Consider the following 19,640-nt stretch of genomic DNA (forward strand, 5'->3'; position numbering starts at 1 on the left):
TCCCTTGGAAAGTGCTGAAGGATCAGCCCCAGGTTAGTGTGTGGTTGCTCACTCCATATACAAGGCGCTGATCCCCCAGGCACCCAAAAAAAGTCCTCGAGAGGTCACCACCCCTGGAACAGCCAGTTCAGCCTTATCTATTTTTCTGCATTGCCCCATTTTGGAACCTTCTTTTTATATCATAGTCTGTACATCATGTTAAGCACAAGAATTATGTTGCCATAAACCAGCTAAAATGGAGCGGCAAAGGTGTCCGGAGGGGCAGCATACCCAGGGACCCCGACACCCCCTTACTCTGTTACCTTCACTTACAGGGTCTGAATCAGGCAGGTGAAATAGGCTATTAATTCAGCCCAGGGTTTTGTTTAGAGCATGCAAGTGTGTGCCAGCTTCAGCCAAGGCTGTACAAGATTAAATGCCAGCCTGGGGAAGGGCAGCACCTCTGCAGGCAGCAGGGCGAGGGAAAAGCAAAGCGTCTGAGCCAAATGCAGTGTATTTCTGATGAGCTCCTGCTTTTCTGCTTGGCCTATCTTCAGAAATAATCCCCTTCCCTCTTTATCTGCTGCTTCCTACTGCTGCCCCATCACCTGTTGCTTTTTGCCTCACATCTAAGCAATCTGCCGTGGGTTTTATGTGCTGCAAGTTTTGTGCAAGTAAATAACAGGGTTTGGGTACAGGAAATCAGGATTCATAATGTCTCCTGGGGAAAGCACTTCTGTCACTTAAATTACACTTTGAGTTTTGATATATTAATTGTGAAAAAATGCAGCATTCATGGACGAAGATTCCTCCCGCCTTACAAATGCATCCATGCAGGCAGTGCGTTAATGTATAAAACCAAGGTTGCTCTCTCCTAGAGGCACAGATGAGCCTCCTCGGTGCTGGGAATTTCCCTTCAAAAATCTAAAGTAACCTAAAAGGGTGTAAAAAATTAATGTAGCCATGCATCTCCCTCTTAGCCATACATCTTAAGAGACCCAGGGGAGTAAGTGGGTTTCAGTCACAGCCCAGAATGATGCTATCCCAGATTATGACAGACCCATTGCCACACACACGTTAATTATCCTAATGACCCCAGGGATGCAGCGTGCAGTTCCCCAAGCCTTCCGCTTCTGAGGATGCAGCCCCAAGCTATGCATCAGAGACTCGGCAAACGTCACATTAAAGAGCAGACTCTTCACGTCAGTGCCAGCTGCGCAGGAAGGCACGGGCAGCTCCCCAAAACACCGAGCACACAGACTATTGCAACCCTGCTGCAATACCTGGCTATGTGGCAGAAGGGACATGCAGGGCCATGGGGCACTGCAGACTGGTAGGGTAACATATTTTTTACAAATTCTTTCCATAGATGCCATTGCTGGGTTATCAGAGAGCACAGAGAATGCATCCTTGCTCCCCACACGCAGAACAAGAGCCCGCAGCACATTGAATCCAGCCAAACATGGTGGGATATTCTCATCACATTCACTCAGAAATACAGATGAGAATCAAAAACATCAGTGCAGACTGGCAATAGAGGCGTGAAAAATGGAGGTATCACCCAGCAGAGGTTCATTGCGCTTGTTTCGGCAGGGAAGGTGAGAGGAAGGTCTTTAGCAGTCCAGCAGCAGCAAAGCCGCAATCCTTGGCAATATAATCATTCATCTTTGGGAGAGAAAAAAATGAAACATCCCAAACACACACAGTCTGACTGCAGCCAGGTTTAGCCTAGACCCTGCACTAGAGCATTGAACAAGGGGTAGGTGTCTCTCATACCAACGTAACATGCCTTTTCCCTGATTTTCAAGCTCTCATTTCTTCCACTGTTTCTCTGTACTTATACGACATTTCTTCATTCTCCAGAATGAAAAATCATATGTGCAAGAAAAAACTGGCTCATCTCATGTATCTCTATTACCAGGCTCAGTTGGCCTTTGAAAATCTGGGTTCATTTGAACAGCAACAGCAACAAAACATACTCCACATTTCTAATCTGACTTTGAATTGCCATTTGGGGTTCTTGGTTCCCTCCATTCTTCCCTCATGAGCCTATATATTCTTCTTTTAATGGCTTCATAAACTAAACATCTTTTCAAATAAAAACTTCAATGTAAAAAGAAAAGTATAATCTAATTTAAGCTCTAGAATTCTTTTCCAGAAACTTGAGAGACAAGTCTAGTTACTGTGGCACGCCTCCATAAAAAATCTGGTTTTTCAGTGCCTGCTACAGAAGTAATTTTTAGAAACTTTTCATTTTGGCAAAATGACCTGATAATACTGGAAGGAAAAAAAAATCCACTCTATGGAGCTTTGGATCCAGCCATAAGCAGCACACCAGGTTCATTTGCCTTACTTTTCCCTACACAAAAGTGGAAAATACAGATGTGGAGGAATGACAGCTGAGTACACAGCTCTGCTGGCGTATCCAGGAGAGAATCACCAAAGCTGCACCACATCTTCTCACACATGAACAAACTAGCCCACATTCTGCAAATATGTAGATTTTCACCAAAATACTCCAAACCCAAACCCAGAAACAAAAGATCATTCCTTTTCTGGCATTTCATGCCCCGAGTTACAGATGCCAAGTCAGCAGATCTCCTTTCATCTCCCTAGAGATGACCATTGACGTTTAGCTTTTTCTTTTAAGCTGGACTCAAAGATTTAGGGACAGATCAGGAAACACAGTGCGTGGAAGCAAGACAGCTCTTTCCGTGAGATCAGCCTGGAGCCAGTGCCATGCTCTGGCAGCCCTGCTGTTGTGCCGGCAGCGTGCCCTGGACAAACCCACCCAGGTGCTCTAGGCCATCCACAATGCCAGAACAAGTACAAATATACCATTCAAAACCAGTAATATGCGAAAACACAAGAAAACCCCCAAACGCTAGACGTGTTCACGGTGCTGGTGCTAGACTGAGTGAGGGGGAGGAGGAAACACAGAGCAGGGAGGTCAGTGGGGATGCGCAGTGCCAGGGTACACATACTGAGGGATAACGCTTGAAGGTGGCTGCTTTAAACCAGCAATCAGCTGGTACAGCCCTCGCCAGCCCCTGCCCTGCCATGCTCAGCTCTTCCCAAAGCTCTGGGCAGGCACTTGGCACCTGGGAAAGGAAACCCAGGAAGGATTTTTCCTGGAAAAAGCAAAATTGCAATGAGGAATGGGAGGAAGAAGTTCCTCCCCAGCCCCCTCCCAGTCTAAGCTGGGAACTGCTGTCAGAGCAAGGACCTTGAGGCCCGGCAGCTGTGGCCGATTAAAAGGCAAGAAGGCAGGAAAAAAGAAACCAGCCCCCTACTCACCACCACCTCCACCCCTGCCACCTGCTGCTGCTACGGCATCACGCTTTACCCCATAAACACCAGCACTCTGCGCTCAGCTACCAGGCAGCACAATCCCAGGCCACTTGGCTGTTTGCTGGCGGTGGCACAGATCGCACGCTTCACAGGAAGCAAGACCCATGGGAACTGGGCTCTGGCATGCCCCGTGCCAGCCACATCCCCCAGCTAGCCTCAGCACAGCTCTGCCTGCAAGCACCACAAAAGCTTCAAAGCACTTCCTTCAGGTTTTAAAGCACCTATTCCTGCTGCTAGCAAGCCTCCCTGCTTTTCTTTTCTTTTAAAGAAAGACGTTGGCATGGTGTCTGTGAGATGAGGCTTCCTCCAAAGCCTCAGGGGTCTTGGAGCGGGGCTGGCCGCCCAGGCACACATGCCTCTGCCCTCTCCAAGACGTGATGCTGCTCAGAGAAGCTGCCATCCATCCTGAAACAAACTCTTCTCCCGCTGCATCCTCCCCAACATGCCTTCTCATCAATGAGGGACCCTGAAATCCACAATGCCTCTGAGCAGCTGCCCCGGCAGCACAATCTCATGGCATTTCGGCGATGCTTGCTGGCGGTGCCGGCACGCTCCCAGCCCCTCGCTGTGGTAAAACCTGATGGGAGTTGGGAGGGGGCCCTGGCTTGGCAGAGAACCCATCGCCCTTTGGTTTTAAATTAACTGCGCTCTGCCACAGCCCGCTCAGGGCAATGAGCAGCTTGCGAGGGAGAGTAGAAAGAAGCCCTGGTTGACAGAGTCAAGTTCCTCGGCAGTGCAAGCGGTTTTGCTCTCTGGTTTTCACTGCAGTCTTGGTAGAATATTCTTTTGGGTTTTTGTTTGTTTGGCTTTTGTGGGTTGTTGTTTTTTTTTTTTTTTTTGTAATAAATATACTGGGAAACAGATCATTGGGACAAATGGCACAAATCAAAATTATTCTGGTCGAACTTGTGATGTCATCTAAGTAGCCATAGCATTTTGCATGGAAAGCCAGACTGGAGCCTTTGGAGGAAACCCTGGGAGTCAGAGAGCAAGAGCAAGGGGAGCAAGTTGTTACCAAGTATGCTATGCACTACTTACCTTCGAAAGTCAAATAAAACTTTCCTCTGTCAAACCAAACGAGGGAAGGCTGTTCATTCTCTGTATGGCCAGGAGTTGAAGCGGGATGGGAAAGGTTAAGGAGAGGGAGAGAGAAGGACACAGTGTGAGTCACAGAGCAGGTCATTTATCTCACTACGGGGAGGGGACGAGGCGCTGCAAGCCGTTCACGTGCAAGGAAATGGGGAGGGCTTTTAAACCCTAGTTTTGGCTTAGGAAACAGAAAGCAGAAAGCAAAGCTGTGGAAGCCCAGATGGAAGAGTATTCTTGCCCGCTCGGTAAGGATTTTTAGAGGGTTTTCTCTTTTTTTGTCTAGAGTAGAAGAGGCTTCTACTAGAGCATGTTCTAACTGTGCTGATTTTGGCAAACACACCTTAGCCTCTTCACCTCCAGTGATGTCTCTGCCGTGCTACAACAGCAGCAGTGAGCATTTCCCCAGCAGGATGCTGCAACCACATGCCATGCCAGTGTGGAAAATAAGTGACAGTGAAACGTAGGTATTTTGTGTTGCATTTCAGGACACAAAACTTGCAAATAAACAGACACACGCACACAGAGCAGGAGATGCCGTGCTGGAATTTTTCCTTTCCCATTACAACCACCAGCTCCCTACACTCACACTGCCTCAAAAGCCATGTTAGACACCACATACTATTGAAATAGCTAGGGGTGGGGGAAGAAAATGGCTTTTTGACCTGTTAAATTAACCCTTTTGAATTCAGGATGTGATAGCCTTTCACCTTGCAGTCCTTTTTGTTACTGAGAAACTGTCATGCAAGGTGCTGCAAGTGCCAGGGCGCAGGCACTCGGGGTGCCTGCAGCCACCCACTCCAAAGCCAGATGTCTTGAAAGTGCCCTGGCTACTACAGTACCTGCAGGCATTTCACAGCGCCTTTCAAACGCAGGCAGTTTGTCAATACAAGCATCATCTTCTGATAACATAAGCAGAAGAAACGCAAAGGAAAGAAAAAAGCAGAAGAAAAAAGAACGAAAAGAGAAATCCCAAATTAAATCAAGCAGCACACTGTATCAATGAAAAAAGACAGAAGATTTTAACAGGAAAAATAATGGAAGGGGCACTGACACAGAAATAACAGCTTCTTTCTTTGCAATAAATTATTCAAACTGCACATGCAACCACAATGAAAACAAACCAGAACAGCACAGAAAACAAATAAATAACTCTTCCACATGTTCTTGGACAAAATCTGTCAGACTTTGCCACAGGAAACAAGAGACGGAGAGCATGGTGGAGATGGACCCAGCAGCAAGCTGAGGGCTGTGGGCAGCCTCAGCCAGGTCAGGGTGTCCCAGCCCTGTGCTGGTCCCATGGGACCCCCAGCAATCTCCGACCTGCGTGCACACATACCTGCCCGTCCCTGCCACACAGCCCTGCTCCCAGCCCCTCCTCTGCTCTGCACACCTTTTGCCTTATCTTTTTCTCTTTCTGCATGACAAACCTAGGAATTAGAAGTGCTCTCTTCTCCACTGTGGGTTTGCGGCCCAGTGCAGCAAGGTGAGCACTGCATGGATGCTCACCTAGTGCTGGTGCCCACCCTTCCCTTGGTGGGGACAATGGGCAGACGCTTGGGCTTTCCCAGAGCGGCTCCCAAACTCTGTCTGCCCCTGCCTGCCCCTGTCTGGCTTTTCCCAGGCCAAATCCTGGCAATGAGGCACCTGACAATTGGTTTGCATGGAGTTGGAAGTGCTAAACCTGCAATCTGTGGGTGCTCCTGGCTGCCCTGTTCAGTGTCGCCCTGCTGAGGGGTGATCCAAGAGCCGATTTCAGCCCTCTTTCAAGGAAAGTCCCCATGGAGGGAGCGGGAGCTGCTGGGGCCAGTGGGCACAGCTTCTTGCCCCCTGCAGCTGTGTCAGTCTCCGCTGCTCAGGGTGTGTAGGTAATTAAAAACATCAAGGAGCAATTTTTGTTCACAAAAATATGTACTGGAAAGAAAATATTTTTTAAAACACGAGCCTAAGGGACCCATCGCCTACTCAGCCTACAGGACCAGCACACAACTCCCATTTCATAGCCACTTCTCCCAGCCTCCTGAAGCCCCACAACCATCCCTGTCCTCAGCGTGGCTGCTCCCCTCCACCAAAATTGTGTTTACCATGGCCTCAGTGTCCCATGGCCACCATGCCTGCAGGCACCAGCTGAGGCCACTGCCAGCCCCACCAACAGCAGCTCGCTGCCAGAGCAGCAGGACAGCAGGCACAGACAGGACCAACAGCTGACACACCAGGGATGCTCGGGGCTGACTGGCCCCTTGCTTGAGATGCATTTTTTTTCCAGCAGCATGCTCCGATAGTGACCAACAGCCGGCGAACAGGTACAAGCATCTACCACACCTCAAGAGTGAAGCAAACAACAGGATGGAGACGCAGGTCAGAGACTCCAGCAAACCTATGAGGAGGGCTCAGGTGAGCACACATGGCCACCAGCGCCACAGGGACAGCTCTTGCCGCATGGCTCAGGCCATCCCATCGTCTTCTGGTGGCGATGCTGCCGCTCCCCACAGGCTCATAAGGTGACAGCCAGTGGGAAACACTGCAGCCAGGACTGGGGCTGAGCACGTACAAACACCAGCCAGGTTTGTTCTTCCAGAGGGTTGCGGTTTAGCTCCCTCCGCAGAGCCCATCCACCAGCCTACACCAGCCATAGCCTGCAAAGCTCCTTCCCTGCCACGCAAAGCAGGCGTACTCATCACAAAAAACATGGAAAGAAAAGAAAAAAGGAGGAGGGATGTTCCTGGCAGAAGATGGAGCTGCGGGAAGCAAGGGGCAGTGGGGCCGGCAGCTGGGTGGGATGGCAGGGATGATAGAGGAGGGAGTGCTGGCAGCTGGGATGGAGGGGATTGAGTAGGGAGGCATGGGGCAACCCAGCACATGGAACCTGGGAGCTACCAGCCAGCCTTTATTTGCTTTTCTTGTCTCAGGGCCTGGGGGCACCTGGGGAGGTTTGGCAAAACCCATATTTTTCAGGACATTCCTCCAAAAGAAAACCACAGCACTTTGTTTTGGTCTAGGATATGTCAAGCTAATGGTTTAGAAGGGCCTTCTCCAAGACCCTGTTTCCTGCTACCACTTTAAGGGGAAGTATGAATTTAAGACATTCAAAGAGATTTAATATTAGTTGTCTTCTGGGTCCTGAGGTCTGGCTTCCAGCCCCCCTCCCCTCCAGGGTACAAACATCCCCTGCAAAAGAAACTTCTTTTGACCAAATTTACAGACCATAAGCACATTTTATATTATATTTCACTTGGTGATAACCTCTACCTTCACCAAACATTCATTTTGCACAACATTTGGAGCTACCACAAAGAAAGCTACCCTAGCAGCATCACGTTCGTGATCCACCACACCCCCCTCAAATCCCTTTTTGCATTTAAAAACCTGATGAAAATCAATGAATGTAAACCCAAAGAACAATCTACCAGATGAAAAGGTCTCAGGAATCTTGTAAGGACATTCAGAGGTAGGAAAGGTGAAAGAACAGCAGTGCTGTATGTTTTTACCAACGGTGGGAGTGGTGGCTGCGCTCAGGGAATTGGTGGAAGATATGGAAGAAGTACTTTCAGCACGGGCTAAAGGTGCTATCGGAGGAGGGCTGGATGAGTGAATAGGAGGGCTAAAAGGCCTGGACTGTAGAAAAACATAAAATAGCAAAAGGTTAAAGAAAATATGCACAGTAACATTTGCATCAAACAAACAGAAGCTTTTGCCTGAAGCCGTAACCCTCTGTACCTCCAGGCCAGCCAGCTCTGCTAGTGTCCTGGAGCAGCCCTGCTGGGTTAGTGCAAAACTGAACAACTTTAGTTTTTCTAGTGCCAATAGCATTTTAGTCTGGACCTAGAAAAATGGCAGACGATTCCCACTTCTTGTGGGTCTAGGTGTTTGAAGTTCCCATCTGCACTGAGGACAAGAGCTCCAGGGCCCGTGGGGTGGACTTAATGCACCCTGTATTGAGAAGGGAGTGGTGCCCACCACATGCCACCTCACTTAAGAGCAGCTCATTGAGTCTTTATGGACCCTTTAGGGATAATTTTATATCCACAATATCAACCCAAAAATTCTCAACAACCTACCTGAAGCAGCCAGGGGTGTTGGGGAAGAACCCGGCAGCCCAGCCAGCACAGTACAGCGGTGGGGAGCTCCCTCCCAGCCAGACACCCTTCTCAGGGTGGCCAGACCTGCACTACTTTATCCCCAGGTGGCCAGGCATGGCTGGACCCTTCCCACAGGCATGGTCCCTTTTCACACCCATTTTCTGCCTTTACTGTAACTGCGAACCACTGCTCGCCTGTGGTTGGCATCACCAGGCTGCGCTGGCAGGCAGAGCAGGAGGAGTTCACAGCTGTTTTCCCATGCGTAATATGTGTTGGTGAAAAAATTATAGGAAACTCCAAACAGCCCAGGCGACACCAGCTGGTTACATGTTCTTAATGACCATTAATCTGTCTCACTGGACTGCAAATGCAGACCTGCCCCCCGTCCCAGTGCATGCATGACCCATGCACGCCACACTCCCACTCGCAGCCACGAACATACCACATCGGCGACAGCAGGCTTCCCGGGGGGCAGCTTGGGCCGGGAGGGCGGCCGGGGTGGCGGTGGTGGCGGGGTGCTGCAGGCAGCCAGCGGCGTGCCAGGGCGAGCTGGGGATGAGGAACCTGCAACAAATAGGAGCTGTGAGCGCACCACTGGCTGGCCCCCACGGCTGCCCCACTCCAGACCCTCATGCCTTATCACAAAGCAAAGGCTTCTTCCTCAGGAGCCAGCGTGGGTGCCCACAAAAATCCTGCACAAGCTCCCTCAGCCATTGCTCCACACCAGCAGCTTTACACAGATGATCTTTTCAGGATTGCTGATGCCAATGCATTTCTCACAGGGGCTGCCCATCTGCACCAGGTACCTGGCCCCCTCGGCCAGGAGCACTAGGCAAACTTGTTATTGGAGGGGTCTTACAGTTTTACCCAAAAAACAGCCACATGGACAGGAGAAAAATGATGTGGTGAGAATGGGTTTAACCCCTGCAGCAGCTGGTGCTGATGCCACAGCTCCCTGAGCTCCTGAGGCAGCACAGCTAGTAAGCAGGGTCAGCCACCCACCACAGGAACGAGGGTGTCCTTGTGAGAGGGGCAAAGCTTTGTCTGAGCAAAGAGGAGGAAGGGTGGAAGAGCAAGGTTAACAGATCTGCTGGGAGCACAAAGTGTTCCCCAACCCTCTGGAATAGTTTCAGAGAACAAGAGGGTGCTGTCATCAGGGTTCACGTGGTCCCCAGCAGCTGCTGCCTTGCTGCAACAGGGGACTTTTTGCAATCAAATAGAAATTTTGACAGATACTTAAAAGGATACCCAGCAGACTATTTTTTCTCCATGTACAGAAATTCCTATCAGAGTAGTTCAGCAATAACCAGTGCTATACAGAGCAGTTGGAGATTGCACCAAGACAAGAGGGGTGGCAGGAGTGGAATGCAGACCCCATTTTGCAGGACAGCTGAGCTGGTGTTTGCTACCAGCTTCTGTGGAGCACAGCAGTGCATTACTATCTGCAGGGTGGCATGTTTTGCTCACAGTGAGAGTAAGGGGATGTCTTTAGCTTTATTTTTCACACTTAGAAGAGAATCAGTTTACTAAGTTTTTTGGGTGATAGCTCAGATTAAGGAAATATCAAAGCTAGATCTAGAGAAAAGAGACTCAGAGGCAAAAGACAAAAGACTAAGAAGAGAGATGTGGTGGTTTAAAGAGAGTAAATCCCAGCCCTTCATTTGCACAACTCCAAAATTCAAGCCATTTTTATTTAGAAGCCTAATTTGGGAACCAAAGTTTGGATTTTTCCTTCCTTAACCCAATAAAAGCCTGACAAAAATAGGAATTATTCAGGGAAAGTGATCTAGCAGCACTAAACACGTGTCACAAGACAGAGACTTCACAGGTGCATTTTGGTCCAGCTCAGGAGTGGCCACGGGCTAGCCAGAGCCCTGCCAGACATCAGCTTTCATCCAGGAAGGTTTATTCTTCAGGTATTTCAGGTCTCTGGGAGACCTGTTCCTACCCCAAACAACTATAGCAAGCATGTTGTAAATCAGGGTGAAAGTAGAAGCCTGCTAGGACGCCAGTCCCCAGCCCTGCCTCAGTGACACCCACGAGCCCAGGCTCCCGTGGGATGCAAAGGCAGGAGAGCATCCTGGGATGGCTCTGCTTCAAGGCAGCCAAAAGCCAGGCAGCCCCAGAAGCCTCAGAAACATGGAGAGGGCAGGAACAGGAAGGATGCCAGATCCACACCACACACCCAGACTGGCTGCCACGGGTTGCAGCTTTCTGAAGATTTGAATGATTTTGTGTGCGTATTTCAATGCTCTGCATTTTTACAGCTTGCTGTCCCACGCTGGGCTGCAAAGCACGCTGAACTGAGACAAGAGGTAATTTCTGGGGAAGAGACTTGGATCTTCCCAAACAGGCAGTGCTGCCTCACCAAATGGGGTTTCTCCATCCATCCCCATGTGCAGAGCCTCCAGCACATCCCCATCCTGTGGATCTCTCTTCACACAAGGCAGTTGCTCAGTTGGCATCAGGGTGAAGAGCAGTGTAGGAAGAAGTTTGCTGTTTCCTGCTGCCAGTATCCCAGAAAACTCCCAGCTCCGACCAACGCTGCTGGCAGCTCGATGCTGCAGCCCCTGTGCAGACACCCACCCACCCCACAGCTGCCTTGCTAAGCCAGCACAGAAAGGCCACCACCACGGAAGTGAAGCCACACTTGCGGCAACAGCCACACCCAGGGGGACACCCCCAGCAGCCCCTTACACACACACCCCCTTAGAGGTGGCAAACCCCGAAAGCAGACAGCATGGCCTTCAAGCTCATATGAGGCTGGTGACAACAGTTGGGCACAGGGCTGGGGAGCTGCACACCCAATATACCCATCATCTCCCACTGCTGCCTGCACGGTAAATGTGTCTACAAGGCTCTGTGGGGGTTTCTCGTGGTTACAGGACAGCAGCACAGTGGCTGATGGGGACAGGGACTTGCACATTATGGCTGCACCAGTACAGTAAGTGGCCTGGGGTCAGCCTTTAAACACAATGAGGCTGCACCGCCTCAAGCACTGTGGAGAGTTTGTGTAAGCTGACCTCTGACAAGCTCATTTGCCCTAATGGGCACGAAGACATTTATAATTAAGCAGGCGAAGCCAGGCATGCCAGACACACCTATCAGGTTCTACCCTTGTGAGAGGTTCGCCTAGGAAGCCATTTCTCCAGACACAACTAGGCATCCACACTCTCACAACCGAGAGGGACCAAGTGCCATTCAGATACGTGCCACCTGACCTGCGAGTTGTTTGGTTTCTGACCTTTCTGCAACATATTTAAATGGCCCTGGCTCTGTTACTTGCTCAGATTATTTGCCTGAAATGTTTCCACCTATATTCACTCTGAAGCCTACTGAGGACCGAGCTGCAGCAATGGCAATCCTATGCCAAATTTTGTGTCAGGGCTATGTGCATAGCAGAGGGGGGAAGGGCAGCTCATGGGAGCTTTGGGGAAAGGCTGTCAGACCCAGCTGACCATCAGACACGCAGCAAGGAGTAGGGAAGAGACACAGGAGGCGGAGGGCAGACGCTGGACGTGGAAGCACAAGATGCCAGGTGGGAGTGCGGGCGCCAAGCACAGGCACAACCAGGCAGAAGGGGATGGCAGATGCGGTCACGGCCACACCGAAGCACACCCAACGCTGCAGGACATACCACTGGTGCTTCCCGTGCCGCTGCTGGCACCCGGTCCGGGTGAGGAGACCACCGTCCGGTAGGTGGGTGGCGGAGGGGGAGGTGGGGTCGCTCTTTGTCCAATCCCAAAATCTTTGGGAGAGGCGGCTGGCTCCATGTTATCATCCTTAAGGTGGGGCTGCTCAGAAACCTTCTTCTGAACTTCTTCCAGGTGAAGTGGTGAGGGGATTGGGCGGGAGGGCTCGGCCGCTGGAGCGTCAGCCGGGCTGCCCGCTGCTGTGGACCCCTCTTTTTCCTGGGGCGTCAACTCTGGAGTCACATTTTCCAGGGACTGATCAGAAAAATTGACCCACTTGTCTTCTGCATTAACAGCAGCAGACTTGGGGGATAGCACAGGGCCAAAAATGCTGTCCAAGTCATTGATGGATGGAAGTTTGTCACTTTTGAGCTCTGCTGCTGTCTGGTCCCCTCCTGTGGTCAAAGTAGTTTATTTTACACTTAGCATTAACCAAAAGAGCTGCAGTCACACTATTCTCTACAGGGCTTTATGTCAGCCACTTTCTAGAGGAGATTCTTTAAAAGCACGTTTCCTTATAAGCTGCCAGGGAATATAATTCATGTGCAAGAAAGTTTCTACATCACATCACGTGCAATGTACAATGAACCACACTGGATTGAAATACATACGCTGTACGAGAGAGAGCATGCACCACAAGCAAAGCCCACCTCCTTCTCCATCACTTCACAGACAACAGTCCTGTATCCTCCCAAAATTTACAGCTGGCTCCCAACCTTTGTTACGTATCATCTAAATAACATCTTTATGTCATTATCATTGCTCTGAATTATCAGCAGATATTAAACTTAGGCACTCAGCTCTCTTGCACACTCCACTAATATATATATAAACACATACATGTAAATATATATATTTAAACATGCTCAAGAACTGGTGCTGGGCATGCAATACAGGAAAGCAGACAGAGTGTATGTATTTCAGTTGCAGGCAGCAGCAGATAAGGGTATTTTAGGGCTCTGCTCTCTAACTGAGCTACCACACATCTCTGTTCATATCTGACTTCATAACCAACACAGAGACAGGACTCATCAGCAAGATGTTCCACATCCAGAGGAGGGAGATCCTCCATCCTTCCTTTCCTACCCTATTTTCTTGCATTTCTCTTCCCCAACGGCTGGCAGCTCTCTAACCTCAGGAAGTACTTGGTGACTTGGTTTTGTGCAGACTGAATGTTGGGATAGGGCGAGGAGCAGAGCAGTGCATGGCCACAGCACCAGGGCAGCAAGGGAGCCCCTGCTACAGCCGTGTGCATACTACTGAAAGTAGCATGTCTTCTGGGGTCCTCACGTTAGCATTCCACCCCTGTTCCTGTGTTTGGGGGAACCATCTATGGTTCTATGTTCAGGGAATAAAATATAGTTTTGCTAAAACAGAAAAAATAAACCTCTGCCATTGCTTTACTTGATGCACAGGCTGAAGTGTGCAGCAAGCCAAATCCCAGCAAATAAACTGTCACATGTGCCTGGGCATTGCATTTGCTCGTGTTGATGAATCTACACATGTAGGTGGACACTCTGCCAGTCTGGCTGCTTAGATAAATAGAAAAATCAAGATAAGGGAGCATGACTGAAATATTGATGGATAGAGCATTAAGCTCAGAGCAGGAGATTTCTTCATGATGATGTTAATAATGCCCTGAGGTGCCCTCTATATGCGTGTGTCCATACAGTATCCCCCATCCAAAGACCAGGCACTGCCCGCCCTTCCTCAAAACCTACAGCTCCAGCAGACAGTACCCTGCCAGCAGCATGAGGTACATGCTTACAAGCACTTTGTGTCCTCTGGCTGCATTCAACATCTTTCAATCCCTCCCTTCAGGCTGCCCTTTACTGCAGGTAGTTTCATTCTCCCTCCCCTGCCCCTTCACATCCCCAGCTGCCAGCCCAGACAGCCTTATGGGGTGGGAGGGTAGCTCCTACCTTCCTTAACAGCAAGAAGAATTTGGGAGGGCAGGACCAGCTCCTCTGACACAGGAAGGTGCCCCATGCCCCATTATTTTATAAGCACAGACTGTGCAGTGCCACTCCAGGCAGTAACAGCACTCTAGTTATTCCCAATTTTAAACTGGACTTTAAGGTTAGTGTTGCATTTTGTTTCTAAAAGTGACCAATATCAAAGGCAGGGGGAAGCGAGAGCATTAATTTCACCAGGGCAACACCACCTCTGGAGACAAAGGCATCTTTGCACTGCTTCTAAAGCATCACCCTGACTGCAGCATCTGCTGAAGCACCAAAAATGCAAGGGAAAGAGGATGCCTGAGGGCCAAATCCATGTCCAAAATGCAGCCACAGGGACTCTACCACCCCAGCACAGCCCTCACAGGCTCTGGATCAGTCTACCAGGGCTGTGCAATGGCACGCAAGAGGAGGTGCAGCACTGAGCTTTTACCTATTCCCACCGTCAGAGGAGAGCCAGTGCGTGGCGGTGTGGCCGGGATGTTTTTTGGTGGCAGTGGTGGAGGTGCTGCAAAACAGAACAGAGAGAAGGGGAAAAAAGTCAGTTGCAGTGTGTTTGGGAGCACACACAGCCTTGCTGGGAAAGGGGGATCTGGCAGCATGCTGCTGGGGTGCAAAGCAGGCAGCAGCACCAGCCCTGGGATGACTGCTAGGTGAGCAGAAGCATCCCCACAGCCCAGTTTACTGTGTTTTGCTGAGCAACAGGCAATCACTGATGGCCTTTTTTCTTGGGTTTTAGGTTTGTGGGTTTTTTTTAGTTCGGGATTTTTTTTTTAAAATTCTTAAATCTTAGCTTGTACTCATATATTAGAACCTGAATTCACATTTTAATTAAAAGCTGTAGCCTCTGAGGCACATATCTGCCTCCATGTTTCTCATGTGCCCATCCCACATGGATCCAGGGGGCACATACAGGAAGAAATGCCATGGCTAGTTAACCCAGTGCTGCTTCACAGGGGCATTATCTCAAAGCAGGTGTAAATAGCATCCGAGTCCAAACGTCCTGGAAGAGCAATGCAGGAGGCACTGTGGCTGTGGCTTGGCACCATTAAGCAACCACTTCAATTACAACTGTCACAATATCCTTGCAAGCTCCTGACATGGCCAGAGGTTGCCTTGACCTTGGCACATCGGCACCGGCTAGCCAGCAGCACCAGGGCTGAGGGCTGGGTTTGGCATGACATAGGTTATGCTAATGGCTAGTCAGGGGGGAAAAAAGCAGTGGGGAAGTAAGGAGAGAATGACTTTGCAGCTAAGGAGGAGAAAAAGCTGCTGTTCCCCTGGCTGCCCCAGGCAAAGGGGAAAGCTACAACAAAAACTGGGATTTGGGGCTGCATTGCCCTTCCTTATGTTAGCCCGGAGAAACCGGTACTTCCGATTTTCGAGCCAAATAACTGCATCATTAACATGAATGATCAGGTACTCCTCGCCTCCGAGGGCGGGGTGGGTTTAATAGCTGGCTCTGTGCAGGCCATTTGCCCCAGCCAGAGATGTTTCTCCTTGCAAATTGAGCACGCGTTGGCAGAAGCACATTTCCCCAGGGAGGACGTGCATCATCTCTCCCACCCTGGGTACCATCCATCCCATCCCTTATCAAACCCGTCTTTCCTCCACCCTAATACACTGCAGCTAGAGTCAAGCCAGGAGAAGAAAAACCCCTCTAACTTGCTATGGGATTAAATTGTTACAGAAATGCACAGTACAGGAGTCTGTATGAGGAAAAGCAAAAGATTTGATTTCTGTACATATTCATTTCTTTTCAGTTGATAACCTTCACAATCACTTACTTCCAGTTGGAAAAGGTCTTGGTAGCTTTGGGGACTCTACGCTTGCATTGACGGGCTGGACTGAACCCCATATCTCAGGCTGATCTAGAGTAGCTGAAAAATATAAAATTCATAAATACACATGCAAGGGCATTGATAAAACTGTTTTCTTACAAATACCACAACACACAGATGAGATGCATTGATCTGAGGCTTGTAAAGAGAAGAAACTAAATAGTGACCGAAACCTCTCATTAATTAGAGACAGTTTTCTGTAATGTTAGATAATTACAAGCTTGCCTGATTTTTAAAGAGGTCATGCAATTAGTTTGACACTCATGCTGCTTGACAAACAAAACAATGCTATTTACATATTTGGAGGCTTATTGCATTAAGTGAAATATTGCATTAGTTGCAGAAAATATCTGGAATTTTAGGATACAGAGAAAAAACAGGTATTAAGAGATCCAATTACATTCACACAGACTGGGGGGGGGGGGGGGGGGGGGGGGGAGGAACCTCTCCTATATCTCATTTGAACTTTTTGCACTATTTTCTTAGCTCACATTTTGAGAACTGCATGCCAACATAGTTGAGTTAAAGAATTAACTGGAGTCAATAATTACATGGCACAGCTAAGCTACAAGTGGCAGCAGCCATTTTGTGATAGCTGAGCAGAGCTGGCTGCCTCCAGGAGGAAGAGACCTCTCCAGGAACAAAATGCTCTAGTGGGTGAATGGGGTTTTTCTCTGGGGAGAACAAGCCTTGCAAGATTGCTATGCTTCAGGAAAGCTTAAAACAAAAAAATAAAAAAACCACCAAACAAAAAAAACCCAAACCACCAAACAAAAACCCAAACCCACAACTTCCTGGGGAAGCAAAGTATCCCTATGGTCCTGTGCAGGGGAACACTGTTTCTGGGAAAAAATGACATCTTCACAGGCACAGGGAGCTGTAAAGCATTGCCAGACAGGTCCATTCATATCTTCCTTCAATTAAATTAGTGTGATGCTGAAATGCTGCCACACTGTTGAAGCTAACAGCTGCCGCTGTTAGACACACACCGCTTCGAGGTACCTCAGCAGAGCCTGCTAAACAGGCAAAACCAGAGCTTCATTTGAAAGTCAATATTTTTAATATTTGTTACCTGCTCTCTTTCAGAATCTGTCCCAAGACCACATAATTAACTAATTGACTTAAACACTTGATCTGTTTCCATATAACCCATATAAACCCCAACCCCACACTGCCTGTAATGCAACTACTTGCCCTTCATGTTCTGCTTTAACTTTGTTTTTTCCCCTCCATTAAGAGGAGGGCTGTGGGATTGATCACCAGGGCTATCCTTCTCGCTGGCAGAACTGGGTGCCACAACCTGTCCCTGGGGCATGCCTCAGCCAGGGGCCACTGCCAGGAGATGCCACCTGTGTCCCCCGACCCACCGTCCAGCTTCTGCTCCTCAAACGCCGACTCCAGTGGGGGCCCAAAGAGCGGTGCCAGCGCGGCAGGGTCCTCCCCAGCTTTCTTGCTGCGGGATGAGATAAGTGCAGAAGAACCATGAGGTTCAGGTTTGTACTCAAACTTGGTGTTTGAGTGCAAATATGACTATTTTCAGGGAGTGCATATGCTCTAGACTATCAGGCACCTGGCAAAACACAGGATTTCAGGCAGAGAAAAAGGAAAGGAGAGCAGTAGCACTGACCACAGCACTACAGTGTAAACCCTGTAGCGCCCAGGCAGTTGCTGAGCCACTGGAGATTGCTTCAGTATTAGTCAGAGCTACTTCAGACTGTGTGGAAAGGGAAAAAAACAAGTCAATGTCTGGACGATGCTTGGGTCCAAGGTACCTTGAGTAAAACCCTGCAGCTGCACAGGGCATGCTCCTGGTGAGATTTGACTTAACTCCATACCAACTAGTCTGTTTGCTTTCCTAAATCAATATATACCCACAGTACACACTTGCCAGCTCTCCCCATCAATCAGGCTGGAGACAGCTTCCAGCAGTGGATGTCCTTGCCGCTCTTGTGGGAAAGCAAGTATGGATGCTGTGCATTTGAAACCAGTGGTGTCACTGCCATCAGTGCCTCAACTCTGCGTTTTTTTTTTTGTTCAGCCACACTCTGGGGGGATCTGCCATCACTGCCTGGGCACCTCGACTCCTTTGCCATTTACTCACACAGAATCTAAGCAAAGAGCCTGTGGACCCAAATCTCCCTGTGCCTCTTGCATCCAGCATTTACTCAGCTTGTTTAAAAACCAGACAAACGTTGGCTGTCTCATGAGCCTAAGAAGTTATAAAAGCCATGTTTCTGTAGTGGTGCCTTTGATGAGCCCAGTTTGGGTAGCTCAGCTAGGTGATGGCAATATTTGTGCAGCAGTAAATACCCCCTGAACTTGCTGTGTTATTCTTGGTTTGACCTATCCAGGTACACATGAAAAAGGATCAAAATCTGGAAGTGAGAACAGGTTGTTTTTTTTTTTCCCCAATAAGCAATGGTGTAAACGTGCAATTGTCCATCAAAATGTTTAAAAACCACATCAGGATGATGTGCCTGAACATAGCTGTGCTGTAAAATTATACTGATGGACTCCATACTGACCTGGCAGGGTCCAGTGTCGGTGTGGAACGCCGGGGCCGCGCGATCTCCTCACCTGCAGCACAGGACAGACAGCGTGGGGTTAGACCTGTTCCCCCACCCACCCCCTAGGCATCAGCCCCAGCCCACCCAGAGCCTATGCTGGCAGGAAGGCTCACACCAGGCATGCCACCAGCACTGCACATGTCCCAACCCACACCTGCTGTGGAGATGCTGGCAGTAAAAGGTCTGTTTTATTAACTCAGATTTTATTCCTGTTGAGAGCTGCACTGCATCTATAGGGTACCCCAAGGATGTCCCATATGGCCTTCTTTAAAGAAGGCATTTGGGTGCTGTCATTTCTGCCAGGACCACTTTAAAGCAAACCTAACCTCCTCCCCCCCTTTTTTTTTCCCCCTCCCCAAGATACCACCACCTCCATACTGCCATAACTACAGTTCCTGAAGTTGCAGAACGTACTTACTGGATAAATTCCTTTTAATCGTCCCCTGGAATTAGAAACACATGAGGTAAGCAGAATGCACAGGGACATCAGCACATGACAATTGTCACCCAAGGAGGGACACAGCAGGAGCAAAGCAGCCCAGCAGATGTGGCAGGAGTTACCTATCTAGGGTGGTATTTACTGTACACGGCTGAAATATGCCCAGCTACATGTGTGCATTGTGAAATCCTGTTTGCTCCCAGCCTACAGGGAGAAGAAAAACCCTACTGAGAGGATTTTGAGCCACATAAAGCCATCACCTGGCAGTGCTGCCTTCACAACCGTCCTGACCACAAGTGGCTTACGGGAATCACTGGCACCCTCACCCCATTAGAAGTGCCATAAAACCAAAATCCTCACATTTGACAGGCTGCAAATCGATCTAAGCCAAATAACCTATTTTCAGCAATCTAAATCCTCGCTCTTGCCACACAACACACACGGGCCCACACACAACAAAAGCCAAACGCTCCCCAGACTGCCAGACCTGGGGCTGCATGGCAGAGAGGGGAGTGGGAGCACCTCCAGAGGGGGACAGACAATGGGATACCCTGGGACCACGAGCGCTGCCCCTCTGCCTGTGCCAAGGCAGAGTCTCCAGGGGGTTTGCAAGGATGCAGGTCGAGCTGTGGAGGACACCCTTCATCA

At 49.4% G+C, this 19,640-nt stretch overlaps 1 protein-coding gene across 1 annotated transcript in view; it reads right to left on the bottom strand.

Moving 5' to 3' along the window:
• Nucleotides 1-19,640, bottom strand: part of SGIP1 (SH3GL interacting endocytic adaptor 1) — a 60,519-nt gene that overhangs the window by 12,247 nt on the left and 28,632 nt on the right. The window contains exons 10-18 of the mRNA XM_064454863.1: nucleotides 18,972-18,996; nucleotides 18,512-18,563; nucleotides 17,354-17,439; nucleotides 15,933-16,025; nucleotides 14,579-14,653; nucleotides 12,133-12,582; nucleotides 8,938-9,059; nucleotides 7,905-8,031; nucleotides 4,369-4,428 (exon numbers count right to left, since the gene is read on the bottom strand). Of these exons, the coding sequence (XP_064310933.1) occupies nucleotides 4,369-4,428; nucleotides 7,905-8,031; nucleotides 8,938-9,059; nucleotides 12,133-12,582; nucleotides 14,579-14,653; nucleotides 15,933-16,025; nucleotides 17,354-17,439; nucleotides 18,512-18,563; nucleotides 18,972-18,996 (1,090 nt within the window). The remainder of the gene's footprint in view (nucleotides 1-4,368; nucleotides 4,429-7,904; nucleotides 8,032-8,937; nucleotides 9,060-12,132; nucleotides 12,583-14,578; nucleotides 14,654-15,932; nucleotides 16,026-17,353; nucleotides 17,440-18,511; nucleotides 18,564-18,971; nucleotides 18,997-19,640) is intronic.

Source organism: Phalacrocorax carbo, chromosome 6 (assembly GCF_963921805.1).
Source record: "Phalacrocorax carbo chromosome 6, bPhaCar2.1, whole genome shotgun sequence".
NCBI classification, from domain to species: domain Eukaryota; kingdom Metazoa; phylum Chordata; class Aves; order Suliformes; family Phalacrocoracidae; genus Phalacrocorax; species Phalacrocorax carbo.